This window comes from Prunus persica, chromosome G6 (genome assembly GCF_000346465.2).
Source record: "Prunus persica cultivar Lovell chromosome G6, Prunus_persica_NCBIv2, whole genome shotgun sequence".
Lineage (NCBI taxonomy): Eukaryota > Viridiplantae > Streptophyta > Magnoliopsida > Rosales > Rosaceae > Prunus > Prunus persica.
This window is the reverse complement of record NC_034014.1, coordinates 1,893,830-1,919,919: the sequence shown is the minus strand read 5'-3', so window position 1 is coordinate 1,919,919 and position 26,090 is coordinate 1,893,830. Positions and strand designations below refer to the sequence as shown.

The following is a 26,090-nucleotide window of genomic DNA, read 5'->3' as shown; positions in this document are numbered from 1 at the left end:
TTATATGAGTAAATTTCATTATTTGATTTTGAATAAGTTTTACCGAATGTTTTCCGAGCATGATTTGTGCCGTCAAATATCTTTATTTCTATGCTGCTTAGTTGAACATGGTAGAAAGTGACAGAAAGCAGAGTTGAGATTTATATCAGAGGAAATAGCAGCTTAGTTTCAGACTTGCCAAATACAGTGATTTATCAGATTTTTCTAAAATATTTATTTTTAACCACCGTGTGTACCCAGTTATGGTGATTACCCTCAGATGGACCGATGTCTACGGACATCCAGTCTATTTACAGTTCTGTCAGTGCACTTGACATTGCCTCACGAGTTTCGAGGACGCTCGGATCATGAGTGCCAGGATTTGCGGCTCGGCAGACTTGGTGTCCCGAGACCTGCCAGGATTTGCTGCTCGGCAGACTTGGTGTCCCGAGACCTGCCAAGATTTACGGCTCTGCTGACTTCGTGTCCCCGAGACCTGCCAGGATTGCGGATCAGGCTGACTACGGTCCCCTGAATCCTGCTAGAGCGGCTCGAGTTGACTTTGTGTCACCGAGACCTGCCAGCGGATCAGGCTGACTATAGTCCCCTGTATCCTGCCAGGATTTGTGGCTCGGATAGACTGTGTGTCGTCGAGACCTGCCAGGGGAATTGACGGAATTACAGGGGTACATCCGAGTGGTAGTTTTGATTAATTGCAGTGCTTTAATTCAAGTTTTGAGTACATTGCTTTATTGCAGGTTAGATTTCAGCACTTTTATGCAAATTGGATTTCAATGCTTTCATGCAAGTTTTATTGCCCTTGAAAGCGATTGCATATATTTCTATAAATATGTAACTGCGTTGACTTTCATATGTTTCCAAGATAGTTTAGATATTTAGTTTTACTCAACTGTATTTGATTTCATTGTTTTTATGCGAGAAGTATCGAGTTCGAATATGATTTACATATAATGCCTTGAGTTTAGTATGCTTTAAATGCAGAATACGTGTTTGGATTTATTTCTTTATTTTTACACCAGGGGTTAGTATATTCTCAGATATTTTATGAACCTTTATTTTTGGTCCACTCACACTTTCAACTGTTTTGCGCCCCCAGGCTGTAGTGTGCACAAGACACCCACCACCGGGCCATCGTGACTTCCGCGCCTTCTGGTTCAAAAATGTTGGTATGCAAACCAATTAAGTGATCCGTAAGCTATCAAAATTGCTCTGATATATTGCCCTAGAGTGAGAATGGAACTTTTGGCATGTTTATTGAAGTGCTGGCTGTTGGTCGTTTGGACGATTATGCTCGTTATGACAGGTTTAAGTTTTGGATTGAACGAAATTTAGGGGAGACTTTGCCGAAATTTCGGTAGAAGTCAAAGTCAAAATTTTAAGAAAAAGGGCAAATAGGTCTTTCGTGCTCGACATTTGCCAAGTGTCGGACACGCACAGGGTTTGACTCGAATTCCAAAGCGGAATTTGATTCGGGTCCTGTCATCCTCTCACTACACAACCTTTGTGGATTAGAGTGAAGGGTGTCCCTCTGGCATATATGGAGAGTAGTACTGGGCAACTCATTGGGGATATTCTGGGGAGGTTTATTGAGATTGATTCTGGAAAATGAGGTACTTGCCTGGGAAGTTTTCTCATAATAAAGGTTATTATTGATGTTACTCAACCCCTGAAATGATGTCTACGTTTTACCTTCTCAAAGGTTGGGAGTCGCCTCTTTTTGATTAAATACGAAAAGCTTCCAAACTGTTGTTATCTATGTGGCCTTTGTGATCATGTCTTGAATCAGTGCTCACTTCGGGATTCTGTTGTTAACCATGGGGATTTCAAACCCTTTGGTTCATGGCTCAAAGCAGAGGTCAAAGAATGGTTAGATGAACATGAGATGGAACCACCAAGATCACTACGGTTGAGATGGTTGATGAAAGCCCCAAGCTCCGAAGAACTGGGCCTTGCCGGCGAAGTTCGTCACCGAGAAAAGGATGAAGATGAAGGGGATCAGTTACTGTAGGGCACCATTAATGAGAATAATGACTACATTATGGCTTACCATCACAAGAGGCATAAATTAGGCAATGAGGCCATTCAAGGAAATTTAAATCAAGAGCAGTTCTTGGGGATTGATTCATTGGCAATTAACTCGCCAATGAATCTCTCTATATAAAGCAAAAGACAGAGAATGGTGAAACATTCAAAATACCAAAAAATGCCCTTAGTTAATGCAAACATTAAGAATTGAAATTATTAATTAAATGAGGATAATATGGTAAATTCACACTTTTTCATATTAAAAAAATTAAAATTAAAAGAAAAATAAGATAATGGATCCTATTTTTATGGAACACAACTACCCATTATCTTTTTTAATTCTAAAATAAATTTTAATTAAAAAAACAAACAAACCTCTCGCAAGCGCAGAAGCGGGTGCGAAGAGGCTAGTGTTGAGAAATGAAAGAATATAATTGAAGTTAAAAGCTGTCATAATTCTAATATTATGGGCCTTAACCCATTCTCTCTTCAAAAAGCGGGTCTGCAAGAGAAGCAAGTTAGTGGGGCAACTCAAATGGTTAACGCAAATCAAAGTGGGCATCAACTCTATCGTGGAAGGCTAAGGCTTGAGCAACCTAATTGGTATCTAAGGCCCAAAAGGGTGATGAGAACCCGCATCAATCGGAGCTGAACACTGTTCAATTGGAGAATGATATAGAGACGGGGTTAGTAGGGCTACCCCGTCAATTTCAACGAGACAAATGAAATGGAATGTATTGGGGCTTGGGAACCCCTACATATTCCAAGCTCTAAGACAATTCCTTAGAGCTCAAGACCCCATTTTTGTGCAAAGATTCTAGTTAACCTCTTGATGATCATTTTGCTTGAGATGATTTCTAGTGTTCAAAATGCCTTTTTTCCTGTCCGGTCTATTCCTGATAATCTCTTGCTTTTGAGCCCATGCATTCAGTCAACAAATGATGACGAAAAAAGGAGCCAAAGGTTGTGGTGATGCTTGATGTCAGTATGGCATATGATCAAGTTGAATTTTCTTATTGTCTTTGTTCCCAGTTTGTGTCTTATTGTAGCCATGCTAAGTTTGCTCTAGGTAGTGTGTCTTCAGACGCTTGGCTTAAAGAGGGTCCTCCAAGGACAATGTGTCTATGCTAGTTGACGTTATTTTGGTTTTGTTTTGAGTTTAGTTCGTAGCCTTTATGGAGTGTGTGACACTCTTTTTCTTTCGTCTTAGATTTTTTCTACTGGGTTTTCTGAGGCAAGATTTTGATAAGGCCACGTATGTTCGCTCGAGTCTGTAACCTTTGACAATTGAATGAAACCTTACTACCTTCCAAAAAAAAGAAAATTTTATAATTTTGTATCATTTAATTAGGAGTGTTCTTAGAAATTGAGCGTTTAGAGATAAATATTTTGGTTGTGCATACACAAAAATTACCAAATAAATAAGTAGGTATGAAATATGGGTTAAATACTAAGGCCGACAACAACAACCCGGCCCAAGCCCACGAACCACCCCCGATCCGAAACCAATAAGTTAACGATACGAGTCCTCCAGATTCTCCGTCTTCCTCGATTCTTTTTCACTCCGTCTTCTTCACCCAACCCCTCCCTGTTTTCAGTGTGGTCCAAGCTAAGCTCTAGGGTTTTTCCTTTCTTCAATTGCATCCCTAAAACCCTGCCCTCCTATTTCCACACAAGTATCTCGGCACCCAAACAACTCTCTCCGTTCTCATTTCTCAGACCAAATACAATGCCGCCGAATGACGAGGTTCGGTTCACTTCGTCGCCTTCTGTCAAAGTCCCTCGGCCCCCGCAAAATCGGCAATTGGACCTTCCCTTTCTGTTCGCTAGAACCAGAAACTCGTTTGCTCAACTCATCGATTCGCTCAAGACTCGTTCAGCTTTCGCACAATTTCCACCATTAAAATGGCCCCCCTTTCTGTCCACCGAGTTGAATCAGTGCATTGCAGTAACTCAAAACGGTCGCTCGCACTCTCTGCCTATTCTTTGCTCCGCGTCGTTGTCCCTGACTCGGTCCGCTGATTCGGCAGAGTCCGAATCACGAAATCGAAATGCAGACCACAGTCAGTTTGTAGGGAAGTCACCGCTTTTATGTTCAGCGTCGTTATCTTTGACTCGGCCGGACGAGTCGACTCAGTCGCAGCAGAAGGGCCACTCATCGAGTCGGCACGACGAGGAGAGGGTTTTGATAAGCGAGGTACTGGTGAGGAACAAGGACGGTGAAGAGCTGGAGAGGAAGGACCTAGAAGCGGAGGCCTTGGCGGCTCTCAAGGCTTGCCGTCCCAACTCGGCGCTCACTGTGAGCGAGGTCCAAGAGGATGTGCAGAGAATCTTCGATAGTGGATACTTCTGCTCTTGCATGCCAGTCGCTGTAGATACGAGAGACGGTATCCGATTGATCTTTCAGGTACAAGCATATGCATTGTTGTCGAATTCAATTGCGTTCTGTGCCTTTTTCTGTTTATAATCCTAATAAATGTAGGAGAAGAGCTTAAAGAAATTGAAACTAATGCTTGTCGTGAACCAAAAGCATTTAGTGTTTATTATTTGTATTATTTTTGTATTCATTTGTCATTTTCAATTTCAGTTAAGTCCTTATGACCTCATGCTAATTATCAAGGTGCTTGTTTATCGGTGTGTTGAGTTCATCACTTTTATGCATTTATTGTTTTGATTTTTGACCCATGATCATTTTTAACTCTTCTTTAGATCATTGTCTTTGCATTAGATAGAGAGATTTGCCCTAAAAATAAATAAATTTGAAATAGAGAGCGAGCAATCATGGTTTTGTGTTATGGTTTCATAGGTGATGCAAACTCATGTCATGATCATGTATGAGAACATGTTTCCTATTTGATTTGGCTTGGAACTGTGACTAATAGTTTAATAATCTTTTAATGGTGCTAGGTAAAACCAAACCAGGAATTCCAAGGGCTAGTATGTGAAGGGGCAAATGTTCTTCCAGCGAAGTTTATAAAGGATGCATTCTGTGACGGATATGGTAGGTTTTTCTTCAACGTTCTTACATATTTAGGGTTGTTCGTGCATGCTCTTTGCACGAAAGATCATTTGCTTTTTTCTGGTGTGCCACTTAAGTGTGATCAAAGAGTCCTATATTGATTTTCGATTTTGGTGTCAAGTTGTGCAGGAAAAGTTATTAATCTTAAGCGTTTGAATGAAGTTATATCTTCCATCAATGATTGGTACATGGATCGGGGCCTTTTTGCAATGGTTGGTTTCTTCTCTATAAGTTTTTCATAATTATTTTGAATTTCGGCATGTACAAAGATGAAGTTAATATTTCTAGTGCTGTAGAATGTAGAATTGGTTCAGTGAAGACTTCACTGTGCTTTATTTTTTATCAAGATTTTTCTTAATAGTAGACAGCTCTTTTCTTGATTACATTATAGGTTTCAGCTGTTGAGAGTCTCTCGGGAGGTGTTCTTAAGTTACAAGTATCAGAAGCGGAGGTCAATAATATCTCCATACGGTTCCTTGACAGGAAGACGTAAGTTCCTGGTTTAATCGAGTTCGCATTTACAGATGTTGCATGCATGGATAATGTTCAAATTTTCTTGAAAAAGTGGCTATGAAATGATTTCTTGGCTAATTCTTCTGTGCTCTTCTTAGTGGGGAACCAACTGTAGGGAAGACAAAGCCCGAAACAATACTTCGCCAACTTACTACAAAGAAGGGTCAGGTACTTTCCTGGACGTATTTTCTCTATATAATAATGATCTTAGTGGGTTTTTGGGAACATTGTGCTTTTACTTTGCCATCAAGTATTTATGCTTAAATGGTTCTTCCTTAAAGAAATGCACTAAATTTAGTGGTGACATGTCAACTTTTAAGGGTTGCTACTTGGGATGATACCTATGTAGGTCTACAGTATGCTTCAAGGAAAAAGAGATGTGGAGACTGTATTGACTATGGGACTTATGGAAGATGTTAGCATTATACCCCAGCCAGCAGGTGGTAAAGAATCTTTTTTGCAAATATTTTTGTTGGATAACATATTTTCCATCTTGTTAGCGTTCAATGATTATTATTTTTTTGTTTATCTTTAATAATTTATACATGTTTGTGTGGAGTTCATGCATGTGGTTGAATGCATTGCTTGCTATAACTACTGCAAAATTGTAGATGCTGGTAAGGTTGATATCACCATGAATGTTGTTGAGCGACCAAGTGGAGGTTTTTCTGCTGGTGGTGGTATATCAAGTGGGTAAGTCAAATGAGTGGAACATACAAATTGACTTTTTTTGTGGTCAATATATGAGTTTATGTTTTAGATTTTGTGGTATAAAATGTTAACTTCTGTTCTTTAATTTCAGAATTACAAGCGGCCCTCTTTCAGGACTCATTGGAAGGTAATCTACTGCACATAAAAAGTTATGTATTGAAAATGCTTTCTATTATTAATATTTTATGAAGAGACAGACCATCTGGATTCTGTAAGCATTATGTATTTCTACATATACATACAAATATACGTGCGTCTATGTTCAAATAGTGTTAGTGTTCACCATCAGCATGTCATCTAGTGTTGCACTAGATTCTTATGATTTCATTATTACACTTTTGACATAAATTTTTTTCTTCCCTTTGCAGCTTTGCATATTCTCATAGGAATCTCTTTGGAAGAAACCAAAAACTCCATGTTTCTCTGGAGAGGGGCCAGATAGACTCAATATTTCGTATAAACTACTCAGATCCATGGATTGCAGGAGATGATATGCGGACGTCCAGGACTATAATGGTTCAGGTACTTTAACGTTGTATTGTATAAAGTACTATTGTTTTACCATTCACTACTTGAAAATTCTTGATGGCGAGATGTTTGACCAATTCTTTTCTGTTAGAATTCAAGAACCCCTGGAACACTTATCCATGGTAACCAACAAGATGGTAGCAACTTGACCATTGGTCGCATCACAGCTGGTATTGAATTCAGCCGACCCATAAGGCCAAAGTTGAGTGGAACAGCTGGGCTTATCTTTCAGGTACTTGTGCTTTTATCCCCCTGTGGCTGTTTTGTTTTGTTTTTTGTTTTTTGTTTTTTTTGTGTGTTTCTTGGATGAGTTTTAACATTCAGTGGTGGTTTTGAACTTGGAAGGTTTGTTATGAGGTTTATGTTGACTTGGTTGTATTTTATTTGTAACATTAACTACCCATATTCTTGACTATTTTGCCAGCATGCTGGTGCTCGTGATGAGAGAGGAAATCCTATTATCAAGGATTTCTTCAGCAGTCCCCTAACTGCAAGGTACACGAGTCTGAAATCAAATAAAAACCAAACTACTTCAGTTTAGTTTCCATATCTTAGTTAAAGTTTTGCTGTGATCCATGATTCTAATCTTCTGCTCTTTGTTTGCCATTTTTGTTTTGTAGTGGCAATAACCATGACGATATGCTACTTGCTAAACTTGAGAGTGTCTACACAGGTTCTGGTGACCATGGGTCTTCAATGGTTAGTCAATCACAGTGTGTTCACAAATTATGACTCTTTTTTCTTTCTGAACTTCCACTGTACTTTGATACTCATTTATGGCCCTCTGCAGCTAGTATTGAACATGGAACAAGGACTTCCTGTTTTGCCTGAATGGTTGGTTTTCAACAGAATAAATGCTCGTGCCAGGAAAGACCTAGAACTTGGCCCTGCTCGCTTTCTTTTAAGGTATGGCCGTTTTGTATTTGTCAAGAATAGGAGCAATCGAATATTATAAAACATTATGAGTTTTATAGTTTCACCCAAAATTTGACCCAACTTGCTATTGTAATTTATATCTTTTGAAATTAAGCAAATGATGCTTTAATTTGGTTTTGACTTTGTTATGCTTTGCACTGCTAGTTTGTCTGGTGGCCATGTGGTTGGTAACTTCCCACCACATGAAGCATTTGCCATCGGTGGAACAAATAGTGTAAGAGGTTACGAAGAAGGTGCTGTGGGCTCAGGTAGATCTTATACAGTTGGCTCTGGAGAAATTTCTTTTCCCGTGGTATGTGGTGAAAATGGGCTCTCTTTTCTTTTGTCTTTTTTGGGTTCTTACAAGCATCTGTGCTGGGCATATCATGTTTGATTGTTATTGTGGGAAACTGTCTTCTCTATATACTTGAAGAAAACATTGATTCCTTGATCCATCATGATATCATGTCCTGTTGTTGCAGATAGGGCCAGTTGGAGGAGTTATTTTTGCTGACTATGGCACGGATCTTGGATCAGGCCCTACTGTTCCTGGTAGGTTTCCCTTAGTTTAATTTACTATTCACTCTTGAATCCTTGGAACCATAAAGAACCATATTGTCCTGAGATTATCTATGCATAATCAGGTGATCCTGCGGGTGCTAGGCTGAAGCCTGGAAGTGGTTACGGTTACGGGTTTGGCATCAGATTGGACTCACCATTGGGGCCTCTTCGTCTCGAATATGCATTTAACGATAAGCATACAAAGAGATTTCACTTCGGGGTTGGACACCGGAATTAGGGCCCGTGTTACTTTGTCCGGCTGTCTGTTAATTCATTTATTATTCTTTTTCCTTGATGTTGTACATGCTTTTCTTCATAATGGTCTTGTTTCATTGGGTTGCTTTGCCTTCATCTTATCCACTGTCAAATGGGGATATTATTTCGCTTTCACCCCCATTTTACTTCCTTGCTCATGATCTGGGTCAGGCTTAATACTCACGACCCAGTTCTAATGAAATTATTTTCATTACCACTCTTTAATCCGTTTTCTTTTTACAACAAAATAATATCCATACATTGTAATAATGAAAAAGGAAAGATTTAAAAGAGAGAAGATAAAAAAAAATAAGGTTGGCCCTAAGTTTTCCGGATTGGGCTTGACATGACCCGACTTTCTTCACTTAGGTTTAGCCCAAGTCCAATTTCTTAATTGCGTTGACCTGAGCCCTAATTTGATTATTCATTTTTTAATAGGACCATCCTACATTGCCAGGTAGAAAGTTAAAAAAATGGCTCGTCTTCGTATTTTTTAGCAAATACGATATACTTATACTAGCAGAAAAAGGCGTTTGCTTTTCATAAAATACAAAAGTTAATTCATACCTACTGTTCTTCTGGCTCCAATTGCTAAGAATGCCCAATCATCCAGATTGTCCCCACGTTTTATTCGTTAAAAAGTAAAGGAAATTTAAAAAGTTATCCACATGTTAATGCTCACATATGACAGATATCAATCAATTTCCTCAACCCACATTATATTTCTTCTTCTATATAATTTTGCTAGCAACAATCGTTCACGCACTATATAAGTGATTTTTAATCATTAATATATCGTGTTGCATTAACGAATTACCGTCACTCACGTGCGCACATGGTCGACAATTGATAGCATTAGCATTACTCTTCTCTATTATTGAGAGGGTCCCATGCACTGAAATGTGACTTTGAATGTGATATTCATTCACACACCAAGTCTCTATAATATTGTACGCGAAATGTATATGGGACTAGAAAGTACTGGCAATTTGGTACCGAATTGGAGTGATGTGGGTAGCCACTGCCATGCTGCTCAGAGTTTGCAGCAAACTTGTTTTCCTGAATTTATGTTCTTTTGTTCTTTGTCCCAATAACATTTCGCAAGTGTGTCTTCTTCCCAAAACCGATCTAATAGCATAATTGCCACGAAAATGGAAAAAGGTTTTTTCTTCCCTTATCATTTTTTCCTCCAGCAAAATATACTTTAAGCGCATCAATACATTTTCGAACCACCTTCAATTTGTACATTTCTACTCTGAATACCAGATCTTGAGAGGTAGTTGAACATTTTACAAGAACAATTGTAAATTTATGAATAGGGATGTCACAAGAATCTTAAGCTGCCCTTTTGATTTTGTAATTTAAATATATATATATACAGTCCCCTTCTATTGAGGGATCCCTCAAATAATTTTATTTGAGGGACGCCCTTTAGAGTACCCTACAATTCTTTTCCCAATAATCCAAACCATCTATTTTTTAGGTATTCATTCATAGATCATCCTTACAAAAAATTAGACAAATCGAAAACCGTTTCGACATCCAATTGTGTCTTACAAAATCAATGAACACGGTGCTTTAAGAAAAGTACTAAAATTTCAATAACTCAATTGAGTGGTCACATGATATCGGATTCAAGTGATTTTTTGTAGAGATGATCTTTGAATGAGTATCTACAAAATAGACGGTTTGGATTAGTGAAATACAATCCGGAGTGGGGCCTACAAGAGGTGTCCCTCAAATATTATTTGAGGGATCCCTCAATGAAAGCTCTCTGATATACATATATATATATATATATTTCTCTTAGACATAGATGTTTTAAGGCTTAGGATAATATGGGGACACATATATATTTATTTCATAAAAGGTTTTAGTAAACAGATGTAATTTCACGACACGAAATTTTTGTCAAAGGTCAATATTACTACCAGTGTCGGCTCAATACGTAGACAGAGTTTGTTGGCCCATACCATTATACGTATTAATTAGAAGAAAAATTAAATAAATCTAAATGGGCTTCAGCTGCTGTTATAGCAGATCAGCCGAGAGAGAGAGAGATGTGAAAGAGAGAGAGAGAGAGAGAGAGAGAGAGAGAGAGAGAGAGAGAGAAGAAACAGTAACGTTGTTGTTGTGCATGTAAACAAGCAAGCAAACAGTAATGAGATGAGATGAGGACAATATCTCTCTGTGCTCGTGGGGAGCCAATTTAGCCGACCATGGCCCGCCCACCAAAGCAAATGCTGGGTTTGGATCTAACTATGTATGTCTCCCAAAGCCACAGAAAATTCAATTAAAATTTTAAAATAATATGGTATATGTATAGTTACATAACATCTATCTCAAAATTACAACCCTTAGCTTATAGCTAGCTAGCTTGTGTTCAGCTGTATGCATGGATGGTTGTATATTGTACAATCTCTCTCTCTCTCTCTCTCTCTCTCTCATCAATATTCAATGGGAGCATGAGGAATGGAATGATGGGGGACAAGCTCCACAATCTTAATTACCAACTTTGTCTTATGCCTTTGTTATACTCGTTCATCATCAAAGTTGAGTCTTCGGGTTGGTGAGGTAAATTTTATTTTCTTCCTTTACATATAGCTAGTATGTACACATAATTGTATACCGTTTGTACACAGTGTTCAATAAGTGATGACTTGTCCTTTCAAGTCCCAAGATTATCTCTCTCTCTCTCTCTCTCTTCTTTAGCATATTTTGTCACTGTTTGGTCACACCTCACAAGTGATTTCTTGTCTCTCCTTTTACTCAGTTGGGTTTGCTTTATCAACCTTGATTTTTGACATTTCTTTAACCCTTCACACTCACACTACACCGCTGCTTCTTTTTGAGTTGGTGATTTTGTTCAATAGGTCTCCACTCTCCTCCTCCACCTTATTATTTACTTTTAGTCCTCTCTCTCCCTCTCCCCCTTCTGTGTGTATATTAACCCAATCCTAGCAAGCCATCCATTCTCTAGCTTCTCCCACCTCTCATCATCATCACCATGACAGATCCCTACTCTAATTACTTCAATAATGGCTGGTTCAATCTCAACCCTCTCCACCACCTCTCCTCCCCCCCCACACCTTCTTCTATTAATCCATATAATTTCCATGCTCCTCCTAATTATAGAGACTGCAACAATTTTTGCTCATCAAATAACTTGATGGTGCACAATCAAAGCTTTTTCATTAATCACCACCAGTCTTCTTCTTCATCATCATCACCTCCCTCACCTCCTCTAAGAGAAGCCCTTCCCCTCCTCAGCCTAAGCCCTTCAAGACACCATCATCCTCATGAAGACTTGCAAGAACCCTCTTTCAATGCCATGGAAGCTGATCATCAAAACAACAACAACAACAGTAGAAAAGACTCAGCTGATCAACAAAGCTTGGTCGTCTCCAGCTCTGCTGATATTGTTGATCAAGATGAAAATGATGAAACTGTTACTGTGGCTTTACATTTAGGGCTTCCAAGCAGGACCCTATCAACTGATTTGATCTCTAGGCTCTCTTCCCCAGAAATCTCATCAGATAAAGAAGTAGTAGATGTGACTGTTGCTTCAGCTGGGTATGCCCCAAACAGACTCAACAAGGGTCAGTATTGGATCCCTACTCCTACTCAGATTTTAATTGGTCCAACCCAGTTCTCATGCCCTCTTTGCTTCAAGACGTTCAACAGATACAATAACATGCAGGTACAACATATTTTAGCTTTCATATATGTCTGAATTGTTCCATGATTTCTCAGCTAGAGGGGAAAAAAAAAAAAGAAAAAAAAAGTTGTGTGAAATATTTATTTATTTTTATAAAGAAAAAAGTATTCACTTTTTGTTTTCCTAGCTCCCATCACTTTCTGCTTCTGATCATATTCTCTTGATTTTACTGAGAAAGAGCAAATCCATTCCTATCTATCTTTGTTTTGTACACTTCTTTTTTAGCTTGATTTTAGTCTTTAACTTTTATTATTATATATATATATATATGCTGTGGACTGGTGAGAGGAAAGAGCAGTGGTACTATATGGGTCCTTAGGGTTTCCCTTTTCTTCTTCTTGCAACTTTAAATCATTTTTACTTTCTTTTGTTTTGTATGTCCAGAATGGCACTTTATATTATGATCACCACACCAGCCACTCTTTTTTTTTTTCATCTTTTTGCATGATTTGTGGGTTTTGGGATTTAAAAAGTAAGAATAAATCTCAGCTAGCTACCTGGTCCAAGACTGAGTCTCTGAGAATAATTATGATCAGCTCTAGCACCCCTCTTTATGTGATTGAACTACACAGCAATTGTGCTTTTTGCTCCTTGAAGTTTGTGTCTCTCACATTGGCTTGGCAGCTGTCTCAAACCCAAGTTCTTCCTGCCTTCAGAATCAGATGATCTTCCTCATTAAACCCCGAGGAACCAATAAATTTCTCAGTATCATCAACAGTGCTATATATAACGTTTGCTTTATCTTTTCATTTGAAAACACCTTGACCCATCACCCATGTTTGTTTTAGAAAAAGAACAAATTACAAATGCTAGCTATATTCAAACAAGTCTAAAAAGAATCAACATTTCAAAGACATCCGAATCTTATGCACAACAAGTCCAACTTTTTATTCGGTGAAAGCTAGTTCCTTTACATTTTCATTTTTCTTCCCTCATCAGCTTGAGGTGGGTTTTTGCTTGACTAATTAATAAAATTATATGTGTAGATGCATATGTGGGGGCATGGATCTCAATACAGAAAAGGGCCAGAGTCTCTAAGAGGAACACAGCCAACAGCCATGCTTAGACTGCCTTGCTATTGCTGTGCACCAGGTTGCAGAAACAACATTGACCATCCAAGGTCAAAGCCTCTCAAAGACTTCAGAACCCTCCAAACTCATTACAAGAGAAAGCATGGGATCAAGCCTTTCATGTGTAGAAAATGTGGCAAGGCTTTTGCAGTGAGAGGTGATTGGAGAACCCATGAGAAGAATTGTGGCAAGCTTTGGTATTGCACTTGTGGCTCTGATTTCAAGCACAAGAGGTCTCTCAAAGATCATATCAAGGCATTTGGACATGGCCATGCAGCTTATGGCATTGACTGTTTTGAAGAAGATGATGATGCAGCCTCTGAAATTGAGGAAAATTACTCTTCCCAGTGAGCTAGTTAGTGACCTTGGGTCAGAATAACGTTTTATGGATGGGCAGCTAAAAATTTGCTTATGACCGGAAGCTAGCTAGCCTAGCTATGCTCTTTTCTTCATTCTTCTGTTCTTGCTTCTTCTTCTTTTTCCTTATTTTTTAAAAAGCTTCCTTAATTAGCAATGGCTCCTCATACATCAACGATAAACCAAGTTCCTGTAATTTCTCTCTCGCTCTCTCTCATGCTCACTGGCAATTTCTTTTCATCAGTTTTTTTGGGTGAAAGTACATATCTTAGCTATACATGGCCATGAGGAAAATGAATACAATATGCTCTCATTTTTCCAACAAGTATATCCCACTTTTTCTCATCTCTAAATTGCAAATTAAGAGTAAAAACCCTTTGGTGGATATATAGGACTTGCTTGCTAGTTGTTGGAAACACCAAAAACATCAAAAACAACGAAAGGGCAAAAGGCTTAAGCAGCTCAAGTCGTATAATTTATATACACGCAACTCAGAGATCCCAAGCCAAGCGTGTGTTCTTCAAAGTTTCTAAAGGATATGCACATTAGTCAAAACAGTGCATTGGTAGACAGTGACATATATATGTTCATGGGAAAAAGCAATAAAAAAATAAGTTCATGGGATTGAATTGAAAATTTCATGCATTGTTCCTTTGGCCTCCTTATTTGGAGAATTGAAAAGTACATGTTTTCGACGTTTACCTAAGCATTATATCAAGAGAAATGTGAAGCCCCCTCACTAAAAATGACAGATCCCATTTCCTCATTTTCCCATAATACGATTTTTCGGAGGAATTAATATTTTTTTCTTATGAGTGCTTACGGTCCTTCTGTGTTTATATTTACATTAATAAGATTAAATTCAACTTCAAATCAAATATTGATTAGGTTCACGCAAGTGAGAGAGAGAGAGAGAGAGAGAGAGAGAGAGAGAGAGGTAGATGTGCAATTAATAAGACACTACACTACAGTAGTAGCTAGTTCTTATTTCTGTAACCTTATTTATTATTTTCACTATATATCCCACAGACTACAGAGGTTGGAAGGGATATAATGGATCTTGTTGGCAGCTTTATGAGAGGGAGAGAGAGAGAGAGAGTAATATTTGTGTCTGTAGTGCAGTCAAAAGAGAAAAGAAGAGAAAGAAGTCTTGAAATGTCATATCAAGCTGCAAATATATACAGAGTATGTACTGTTTGGTGGGTTCAGCGTGTGTCCCAATTCAGCTTCACATTTTATGTCTCCTTTTCCCTTCCCTTCCCTTCCCTTCCCAGGTCATGAGCTCTCAAGCTCTGTCTTTCACTTTTATGATGATGAGGTAAGTTTTTGCCAGTCTTTGACAGTTATTATGGTTTCATTGTACCCTATCTAGATAGATTTAACAGAACGTAAAATACCCTACGTACCCTAATTAATTAATCAGTTAATTTATTCATTAATAATCTGTCCAGCTCTGTGATTCTTTTCTTGTTCTCCTTGTTATTCCCAGCCAGTGATCCGTCACTGACTCACAGCTAGCACTAATCACCATTTGCCTGCACCACTAAAAAACCCCACTGAGACATCATCTCTTCTTCATCCCATATTCCCATGTCTTGGTTTTATACAGCAGGTTCCTATAAATTGTCCTTTTGCTTTTTGACATCAATACGTTTACAATAAGCAAATTATTTGGTGTAACCGTAACACTATTATATGATGTTATCAACGCACTTATATCATAACTGGTAAATATATTAAAATATAAACTTCCACTCACAACCAACTGGTTTTAGAATCACTTGCATGAAAGTTACCCTACCAAACTCTTAATTAAAAAATGGGTAAAGAAAAAGAATAATTGCATAGAAGGTAGATGCTAGTCCCCACCATGCATCTATGTATGATTACGCTAGTACGTACTCTCTATACACATATGTATATATGTAATTATATATATATATATATAAACTTATTTTTCTTTCCCTTTTCTCATTTTTGGCTTTAGGCCGACACTTTAAGTAGAATCTCAACTGCTGTGAAGTCCCCTGGTTGTTTAGAATTTCTATTTCTGAATCCCCCAAAAGAGCTTGAAATTGTGTTAAGAACCCCTTAAACCATTTCATTTACCCTAATTATGGATTAATGAGGTTAAGATACCTCATGTCGCATTAAAAAATGAAAAGAAAAACGAAGAGAATGGTATATGGTAGCAGAGCCAAGACTGTCCATGAAGGTATAAATTTGTTCTCTCTATTGTTGAGTCCTTCTATTGGCATGGCCAGCACAAAGGGGACAACTTTGTCTCCCTATTACGTCTCAATGTGCATACTACCGAATTCTTGTCTCGAGAGACATCGATTGGCTAGGACCAAACCTAATTGGTTTAATAGTAATTTATTACAAGATGTCCTTAAATATCTTTTGGGGATGAATAAACTAATATATATTTGTTTTGGAGGACGCATTTCTATATATATGGTTATGATTATTTTGAATTAGCATGGAAATAATTTATTTGGTAAAGGGATCCCCATGCATAAGGAAAATAGAGATGGGCGAATACGAATTCTTGACACATTTATCACTTAAGAACTTTATAAAAATAAATATAAAAAAGTAACTTAAAGTAGAGAGAGTAAAATCTGTGGGTATAGTTCTGTTGGTTGATCTTTTCCACTTCCACTCATGCGGACAGAGATTCGAAACTCCCAAACACCCATTTAATAATTGTATAAATTCCCTCCCCCAATCACTTGTAAAACGAAATTAAAGAGCAAAAGTAATAATCCATTTGAATATACTCTCTCTCTCTCTCTATATATATATATATAATACATACCATAAGCTTACTCATCGATTATCCTACGCTAAATTGGTTTTATATTGCAAACTTGGTGTTTTTTCCCCCTATTTTTATCAATGTATATTATATAACATAACATGGGGGATGGGGTCTCAATGTAGGGGAATATGGACAAAATCTTGAAAGAAATAAAGAAAGTATATCATCATTAAATGGAGAGAAAAAGATACATGTTTCACATTGAAGATGTACAATATAATGAACTTATATAATGTTTCTTTTTTTCTTTTTCTTTGTATTTTTCCTACTTTTTTCTGTGGAAGCAATAATTTAGACGCAAATATGGCAAAGTGCTATAACCTAGGTACTAAATTAAAATAAAGTATGCTAGTGCAGATAGAAAATGGAAAGCGTAAAAAAGCATACGCAAAACACGTCCAAGTAATAAAAAAGATCAGTGACAGCAGCAAAGGTTTGCAAACTTGCACCAGAATGTGTTTTTTTTCTTCTTCTTCTTCTTTTATAACTTTTAATTCATGATTTAAACCCTTTTTTTACAATGCACAAAACAGATGCAATATTGTGTAGAATTTGGATTTAGCACTAGAGAGCTAAGCATAGGTGATAGCCTATAGGTAGCTATAGCAATAGTATTTCTGGTGTGATTGAACAGATAACTTACTATTCAACATCAATAAAGGACCTATGAACTCAGAAGCATTCCTATTGCTTATTTGTCCTGACCATAAAAACGTACAAAAATCCCATAATGTTAAGCCTAAGGTTTCTCTGTAGGCTGTAGATCATGTACAATTGCACTGTATATATATAATGGGATGAAATTAAAGATGTAGTTGATTCAGATGAAGATACAAAGTTAGTGATGGGGTTATTGATAATGTTGGGAAGAATACTACAAGCAAAAAACCCCATTAGTCACTGAAATTAGTCGTAGAGGATAAGGTGGCTAAAGGCACTATTAGGGTCTAATAACAGACGGACACCAATAATTGTCGATGTTAGCTATTAGCCACTACTATTAGCGTCTAATAGCAGACGGACACCAATAATTTTCTTGTAGTGATTAATTGCATCATGTCCAATTACCTGTGCTTCAATTACATCCCAGTGTTCTTGGTGTGCTTAATTCTCTGTCCTTCAAATACTTTTTTATTTATTTATAATCATATTCATGAAGTAAATCGTGCAATTTTAAAGCGTTGGACAAAAAAACTTGATTTTGTTAACTTTACTTGATCCTTCGGGTGATGAAAGGCCTTTAAGTCTTTTCTTATCTTTTGCTTTGAGTGTGTGCATATAATATAGTTCCTATACTAATCTCACTAGCTGTAGCCATATCCCATTTTCTCTTCAATTTCATAAATCCAATCAAAAGCTAACTTTTTGCATCACAAGGGAAAGACAGGACTAGACAGCCTAAATCCCATAATAAGCTTTGGTTAGTTCTAAGAAATTCTCTTACCAATAAAAGCTTTTGTCAAAAAAACCTGATTTTGGTTCCTTCCCCACTCTACTTTACCTAATAAAACACCTTTAGTCTTTTCTTCTCTTTTTTCTTTGAGTGGAATTTCTCACTATTTATTTACCCCCATTTTCTCTTCAATTTCACAAATCTCATCAAATGCTTTTTGCATAAGAAGATAGGACTAGACAGCTTTAATCCCATGTTGTCCAGATTAGTTTTTTGTTTCTGAAATTGCATTTCCAAGAAATTACAATGATTTCCTAGATGGGAAGTCATTATGAGATTGAAGAGGAGAAGACCTTCATTTCAATTGACCACTCAACAGAAAATCAAAACTATGATGGCTAGGTCTTTGGAATCTCCTAAACTTTTTATATGGATTAAAGTTTAAGTGTTGTGCATTGCATGTCATAACAGCATGATCCATACACGAGTCATCATATATCTATATATATGCTGCCTTTCTTTTCTTGTCTTTTCTTTTCCTTTTTCATGCCTTTTTGAAATTCACATGTCGTTTCCTTTGGTTGCTCAACCTACATGGGATTGTGATGTATATGCCAAGCCAAAAGCAATAAAATATTAGAATCTGATATTGCAGAGAAATAATTACATAAAATATCAAGATATGCCAAGAGTCTTGCACTAGGAAGAACAAAATGTTCTTCCTACTGGTCTTGGAATCTATCTGTTGTTGAAGGAGCATATTCTTAATGCATGTTTGGGATCGTGGTGTTATTCAGTTGTCTCTTTTACCATTCCAGAGCACAAATTTGTCTAACCATAAGATTTTACAGGATTCATAATGTTGCAAATTTGCAATTACCATTTCAAGCTAGCAAATTTCGCTGACTAATTTACTTACAGCGAATACTTTACGGAGGAAAGTGAACCATATAATTCATACCTATATCACCTTATTGGATATTGAAATTGTTTTCAACTCCATAACTTATATGGATAATACAATTTCCAGCCATGGATTGTTCTAACCAGTTTTCATTCAGGATCATCCATGAAAAATCTAATCCACGACTCAACTTATGTGGAAGTAAAATACACTCTGTACATCACATGTTTGGGTGGTACTGTTATCTGCAATATTCATATTCAAATACAGGAAAATGAAAGAGTGTTCAGTAAAGAAATCAAGTTCCGTACACTATTCATTTTACATATTTATTAAAAGGAAAAAATAAGTACATCTCTTTTATATCGAGTATGAACTACCATCCTTGGGGTATTACTTTCTCCTTTGCGCCGAAACCAGATGAGCTATTAAAGGCCGATTAAAATCACTACAGGTCTTCAGGCAGAAACGAAATGATCTATTGAAGGCGGTCTAAAGTCAGTAGACTTGTACAACAATGTAAATTACTGTGGGGTAAGATCCATGGAATGATGGAACACAGCTACAAGCTCATCTCCTGAGGTAGGCTGATTTCGAGAAAGTAGAGGCTGCAAAACAGGCAAAGAGAGAGTAATCTGTAAGGAGAATAAGCAACACTTATGTACAGCTACAAATATCACACCCTCAGATTCTCTAACCCTTTTCTAGATATTGATAAAAAGAAATTAAACAGCTAGTTACTCTGAAAAACTCCTTTACCAACAAGTACCCTATTTGCATTTGTAAGAGCGACATTCTCGAATATTTTTCTTCAGTATATTTAAAACATAAGTATTACCTTGCAGACATGAAGGCCATTCCCAAAAATACGGCCTTGACAGCTTGCTTCTGCCCCGCATAATCAAACGCCAAGGGAAGCATCTCATGCAGGGTTAGAAAAGCCATTACTCCACCAACTGTGTGACAACAAAAATGCATGGGAACCAAAATTTTCATAAAAAATAATTCTTATTCAGTTGATATATTAAATTATCATTAATTTGCAAACCTGCTCCCAGCAAGCCTTCAAGAATATCAGGACTCAAGCTGCTTGGAAATAGATAGGCTGTAGCAGAAGTGAAAACCATGAACAAGTGGCCTTGAAGAAATTCAGGACTCAAGCACCTATTCTAAATCCACCCTTCCCATTAAGATTGGTAAAAGAAAGATATCTAAGTTTCTTTTCACAGTTGACATACCTACAATTATGACACCCAAAGGCTCAGCAAAACCAGAAAGTGTTGCCAATTTGAATGCCTGCCATTTGCTGGGACATGTAGAAAACCCACCATTTAATAATTTCTCATAAGAATGATTCAGTGTTCGTTTGAGAGAGATTCATAAAATTGTCTCGATATAAAGGCTAACAAAAACTTATGAAGTAATTATTGCTCTAAAGTGAACGAAGCTTAGAACTCATGTCTATTATTCAAAAAAAAAAAAAAAAAATTGAGTTAAAATTTTGATTGAAACCCTCTGCTTCTGAAGTGAGACAATCTGCATCCAATTTCCAAACTACGGCACTGACATCCTAAAGAATAGCTAGTTACCAAACCACCAGACACTACCACTAGTATTTATATTGCTCCACCGGAACCCATTACCAGGAGTAGCGCACAGCCACAAACATGATATCCTCCACCACCAACATCGTTGCTTAAACCATCATAACACTGCCCGTGTACAACCATGACAGAACTGCCTTTTCCATTACCACATTCAATAACAATTTCATACCACTGCCAAAACTACAACTACCTCCACCACTTCTAACAAAATTACCAAAACCCTCAGAGTCGACATCATTTTACCAAAGACCACTACCTTTTTAAAAATATTTTTGTCTGCCTTCAGGGTTAATTAAAGACACTTGAGAGTTATTTAAAAAAAAGAAGAAAGAAAGTAAACCCATTGTTTGTCACAATTCATAAGTACTTCAAAAAGCCAACTCCAAAAATTCTCACCTCTGTGTTGCGAAGTAAACAGGAAGTGCAACAGCGACGCCCTAGAAAAGAAAAAGTTGTCACTATAATAACAATAGTAGTTCTACATTAATATAAGTCCAAACTCAAAATTTAAAGCAACCTCTATCTATTTAATAGTCTACAATTTTGCTCATCACACTCTGGGCATGAAGTTTATGAACAATTAGAGTTTGATGATATTCATAACCAAAACACAGAATACAATCTTTAAAAATATTGAATCTTTCATTTAGAAACTCGGAAATCATTTGACAGGTTTTTGAATTTTTGAAATGTTGAATGCAATTTTCCATCCTTTTTCTTTCAATTTCTCTTTGTTGCGATGTGCACTATTCTTGCAATCAACATTAGTTCCATATATTCCAAAAATTGTATCCTTAATAGCAAAGGAACCTGTCCATTATATTACCAAAATTACCAGTCCAGCCATTGTTATTATGGTAAGTGGTGGACCCTGGAAGGTACAAACAATTATGTCCTACTTTAATCAATGGCAGAGTGCGAGCAATTAGAGCAATACCACACAGTACAAGTATTAGAGAATATACATACCTCTGGAATGTTGTGTAAGGCAATGGCCAAGGCCAAGTTGACACCAACACGAAGGCCCTGCAAACAATTAGGGAACAAGCAAGAATGGTATATGACATTTAGCATCAGCAGCAATTATAGTCCTCAAACAGATATCGAAAACCATTCTTGCTGCATCTACAACCACCAATCCCGTATGATGAAAAGACCATGCAAATCAAAACCAATATACAGTAGAAGAAAAGAAAACATACAAGAATGCATGGAATGGCACACGTATTTAGCAATTTCAACTAGCATATACATCTATGAAATTAAGAAGAAGAAAAAAACATATAAGCCAGGATCTGTAAGCATCTAAAATTGTTTTAGATAGGAAAAATACAGTAGCTTTACTAATGAGTTCCCATACTAGGAACCACAGCATCGGAAGCTGTGCTTCAAGAAGATAGCAACATATACAGAGCTTCCGTGACCAAATTAATTGGTTGAATGTAGGAATAAAGCTAAAACTGCATCACAAGGAAGAAAAATAAATAAAATTTCACCATCTAGATTGTATCTTAAATAATAATACATCTAATTTGGTCATGAAGAATACTAAATAGTTGGTATAGTTGGTGAGTATAAGTTAATTAAATGGTCGCACTACCCCCATACTATATTATATCGACAACATATCTTAAAATAATTAGGCAAAGAAAACTGCATTAGTATTGCACATCAAGAATCAAAGGAAGTCTGACCATTCAAGAAGACATTTTTATAGACATAATTTAAAAATAATTTTGTTTTGTTTTAAATCAGACACATATTGTGAAATTCAAATCAATATAAGCATGAGTTCATCCATCTAATCAAACTTAGAATTAACTCAATATTCTAAGAACAATAAAAACTTAAGATAGAGGTACCTTCATTGATCCAAGGAACACGGCCATTCCTTCTGGAAAGTTGTGTAAACTTATGCCTGCAACTCAATGGCCATGATATTCCACATTAGAGGGGATCAACTATAGACATTAACCATATTACTCAAACATTTTCTCAGACTTTATTTCTCAAAAGGGGAAGAAAATAAAAAGTCCAGAAAATAAAAAGTATTGCTGTAAGCTATTAGAAACATTCAAAACGTGCAGAAGATGCAAAACACCCCTAGGCCTTGGGTTGTGAGAAGAGGGGTAGATTTTATTCTTCTTGTAGGCCCAAAAAAAAACAACAACAAAAGACATATCCAAAACACAAAGACATAAAAATGGTTTTTCTAATTTATAGATTTGACTAACTTGACTTAATTTATCAAAACAAGCTTTTAAATTTCAACATGCAACCATTAACTAACTAAAGTTTCCAATTCCACATGTAACATCAAATTAATTTTGTCTTCTAATTCAAAGAACAGTATGGAAGGTAGTTTAAACCATCTCAAACAAGTAGTATACCTATTGCTGTAATTATCCCACTGTATAGAACTTGGCGGCGATGCTTCTTCAAAGTGTCCTTGCCCCCTTCATCCCCACTTTTCTGTTGTTAAGTATATTGTCGCACAGTCAAACATGCCTTCTATTTGGGGTAGAAGTATAATGCCAAATCATATGCAAAAGCATCCACAAATTGCTCAATTAGAAGGAGAAAAGTTGATTACTACCTTTTTACCTCTCACATCTGAACTAGGAGCAAGTGTTGGTTCTGGAATAAAATTGGCAATGATACCAAAGAATATGACACCGCCAAAAAACTGCACCACCGATAAATTTTACATATAATTCTAAAAGAAAACATGAGCAACTCATGTCGGAGAGGTTATGGATTTGAATCAGACAAACACTAAAGTGTATGGCTTACCCATAGGTTGCCTTTTAAAAAGCCAATAGAATTTATAGCATTGTGAGCCAAATCTAGGAATGATATGCTTAGCATCAAACCTGCAGCAAAACCCTGAAGAGAGAAGAAAATGTAAGCAATTGAGTCAACACATGAGCTAATTCTTTAAGAAAATGACCGAACCAGGGAACAAATAAAATTTCAGAATTTAAGGATATGAATCAGAGCACCTGTAAAAGCCCAAGTATCTTCAAATTGGGAGCCTCATTGAGAACTACAAAAAGTGCACCTGTACCACATTCCAAGACTTTCATTAGACTCCAGAACAGAAGCTGATTTACTGAGCAATGAGGTGAACATCAGAAATTAGGAAATTCCATAAAAATCAAAAGCCTTTTTCACAACATGACTAATACAAAAGAACTGGCCTAGAAAACAGCGGGAACACATCCCAACAATGCCTTCTACACCATTAAACCTCAATTTCGCAACAACTTGATGGATAGGGAACTGAAACTAGTAGAAGCTAATTTACAAAACCCACCAGCAAATTAACCAATATCAGACTTCTATCTAAAACTCAAAAAGTCAAACAAAGAAAGCAAATTTGAAGCCAAAACCCAAAAGTAAGAAATACCCAGAAGCAAATTTGGATAAGCATTACTTGACAAACGAAACAAGAACAACAAAATCTTCCTAAATGTGACAATTTGAATTTGAAATTGCTGAAATGGGTAGTTGAAGCAGTCGATGAATAAGCATGAGCTTTTTACTAACCGATTGAAGTACTCAGTCCACCCACAAGTGAGAGAGCCAGAGCCATCAAGACCTGTGAATCCATGGAGGGATTTTTCTTGACCAAGGAGTCCAAACTCAAAGACCAAAAAGCTCCAAAATCCGTGGGGCTGAACCGTTGAAAAAAGTGTGACGGAATATGACTGAGTAGCTAGAGAGTAAAATGAAACAGTGAAGCTGAAATGGTTTAAGCTATCGGGGAACTCAAAGCCAAATATATATACAGAGAGGGAGAGAGAGGGAATTTTCAATTTTGTATAGTGGAAGAAAGAGATGTTTGTAAGGGTGGTCCAAAGAAAATGTAAGAGAAGAGAACAATGAGTTTCTTTCTCTACAGTCTTAGTCTATACCTAACCTGTATCATCATCCTAATCGTACTTCAATGGAAGTGCTTCGTATTTCTAGGGGCTAGGCTTAGGCTACTATAGCGAACGGCTTCAAGCCACGAATCAATGCCTATAAATTAGACATTCTTGATTGATTTCTTGTTTGTCTATTTTTTCTTTTTAATTCATTCCTCATCCGTTTTCTTTTGATTAGAGATAAGCAAGGAGTGCATAAGGACTTTTCTAATAGTTATCAATGCAAAAACTTCATTTTCTTAATTGCAAATAAAGAATATACGATTATACATTTGTATTTTTCTATACTCATTTCCCTTATGAGAACAATATTGTTTCGGTATCGGAGTATAACTCTAGAAAGAGAAGTAAATAACGTATAAAGCAATGTACTTAGTTTAGTTATAAATGTATCATTGACATGAAATGCGTTTATATAGATATAGCTCAATGAAAAAGGATATTGACTTACACACCAGAAGTCTTATATTCGAATTCCCATAACATATTAGTAGTGTGTGTGAAAAACTTCCTCATCTTTATAGTTGAGACTATTAATTGTATTCAAAATATATGTATATATATATTACATGTATGTTCAAATGGATCGTTATAGAGTTGCTAATACTTTTTTTTTTTTCTAGCCGGTTGTGTCTGATCAAGCATGGCATGTTGATGCAAGAAAAGAAATGAGGTCATGTATGACAAAAGATTTTGATCAAATAATGTTTTATACTTTCTCAATGGTTTATGTTGAGAGTGGCATGCGCTTGCAATCGTGCACGAAAGCTTATTTAAGTCGAGTTAATCGTGGGTTAGGTCGTAAGCACCAATAGCTTGCTCAATATTCATTTCCAAACGTTCAAAAGTTGAAGATAATACAGACTTATTGGCCACCTAAAAGTAAGGTGCATCTTGTTAATACTAGATAAATCAAAGCATATAATTCATCACGAGCATCTTCAATCGATATGTCAAATTATCACAGGAACATGAAATGACAAAAATTAAAGATTAAAGTGCCCTAAATAATGTATCTTACTTTCTCAATGGTTTAAGTGCAGAGAGAGAGAGGTATACATATTCCTTTACAATAGCTAGCTCAGTCTTCCTTCCCAAACCTTCAAAACTTCCAGACTGAGATTTGGGACATAATACAAATACTTGTATTATATTAGCAAACTTTCTGAGCAAATTCATAAAATTAATGAAGTAAGTGCATCCAATCGTTGTCCATCGGCTAGCTTTTGCCAAAAAGAGACTTCAAATCTTTGCAGGGCATATTGCCATACAGCCTTGACAGTGAACAAAATGTATATATAATTCTTCTCTTGTTGTGGGTATGATCATTGCACATGAAAATTATCATTTTCAAATATTGTTTTCTGTTATGTCAATATAAAATTCTAATGATTTGATAAAGTTGCAAGGGGAAAATCCATATGGGTTTAATTGATTATTTGAAACATGTGAAATAATTTGGGACATTGGAGAAAATTAAATTGAGAATGGATGTCAAAAATTAAAGCGGTAGACACTATTTATTGTATTAGGAAAAGGAGACGAACTATTGATTATAATAGCAACTTCTTGCGCTTCTCTCCATTTCTCTCATGGTTAGCCTCTCGCATCAAGCTCTGTATGCAAAAGGATCGAGATGTAGGATGGAGACTATCAAGAAACATCCATTTGTAACATCTTGTGTGTATGATGTTGTCTGTATGATCATGGAAATGTTTCCTAGAACTTTGTTGAATGTTAAGGCTGATGGAACTTAACCAC

At 36.7% G+C, this 26,090-nt stretch overlaps 3 protein-coding genes across 3 annotated transcripts; 2 read left to right on the top strand and 1 right to left on the bottom strand.

Annotated features, from left to right (window-relative positions):
• Positions 3,563–8,752, top strand: LOC18775212 (outer envelope protein 80, chloroplastic). The gene is made up of 16 exons (XM_007208279.2): positions 3,563–4,432; positions 4,933–5,026; positions 5,174–5,256; positions 5,436–5,533; positions 5,656–5,725; positions 5,907–5,997; positions 6,169–6,250; positions 6,360–6,395; positions 6,637–6,790; positions 6,888–7,028; positions 7,221–7,291; positions 7,417–7,495; positions 7,587–7,702; positions 7,877–8,024; positions 8,194–8,263; positions 8,356–8,752. Exons 1-16 carry the CDS (start codon positions 3,755–3,757, stop codon positions 8,508–8,510), a joined length of 2,166 nt encoding a protein of 721 aa, XP_007208341.1. The 5' UTR covers positions 3,563–3,754; the 3' UTR covers positions 8,511–8,752.
• On the top strand, positions 11,157–13,915 carry LOC18775223 (zinc finger protein WIP2). The gene is made up of 2 exons (XM_020565208.1): positions 11,157–12,227; positions 13,232–13,915. The coding sequence occupies exons 1-2, from the start codon at positions 11,535–11,537 to the stop codon at positions 13,664–13,666; spliced, it is 1,128 nt and encodes a 375-aa protein (XP_020420797.1). The 5' UTR covers positions 11,157–11,534; the 3' UTR covers positions 13,667–13,915.
• On the bottom strand, positions 18,960–24,461 carry LOC18775427 (zinc transporter ZTP29). The gene is made up of 12 exons (XM_020567336.1): positions 23,950–24,461; positions 23,403–23,461; positions 23,194–23,286; positions 22,997–23,086; positions 22,791–22,872; positions 22,263–22,318; positions 21,370–21,426; positions 20,797–20,837; positions 20,032–20,099; positions 19,842–19,898; positions 19,632–19,749; positions 18,960–19,401 (listed from the first exon to the last, which is right to left on the bottom strand). Exons 1-12 carry the CDS (start codon positions 24,011–24,013, stop codon positions 19,356–19,358), a joined length of 831 nt encoding a protein of 276 aa, XP_020422925.1. The 5' UTR covers positions 24,014–24,461; the 3' UTR covers positions 18,960–19,355.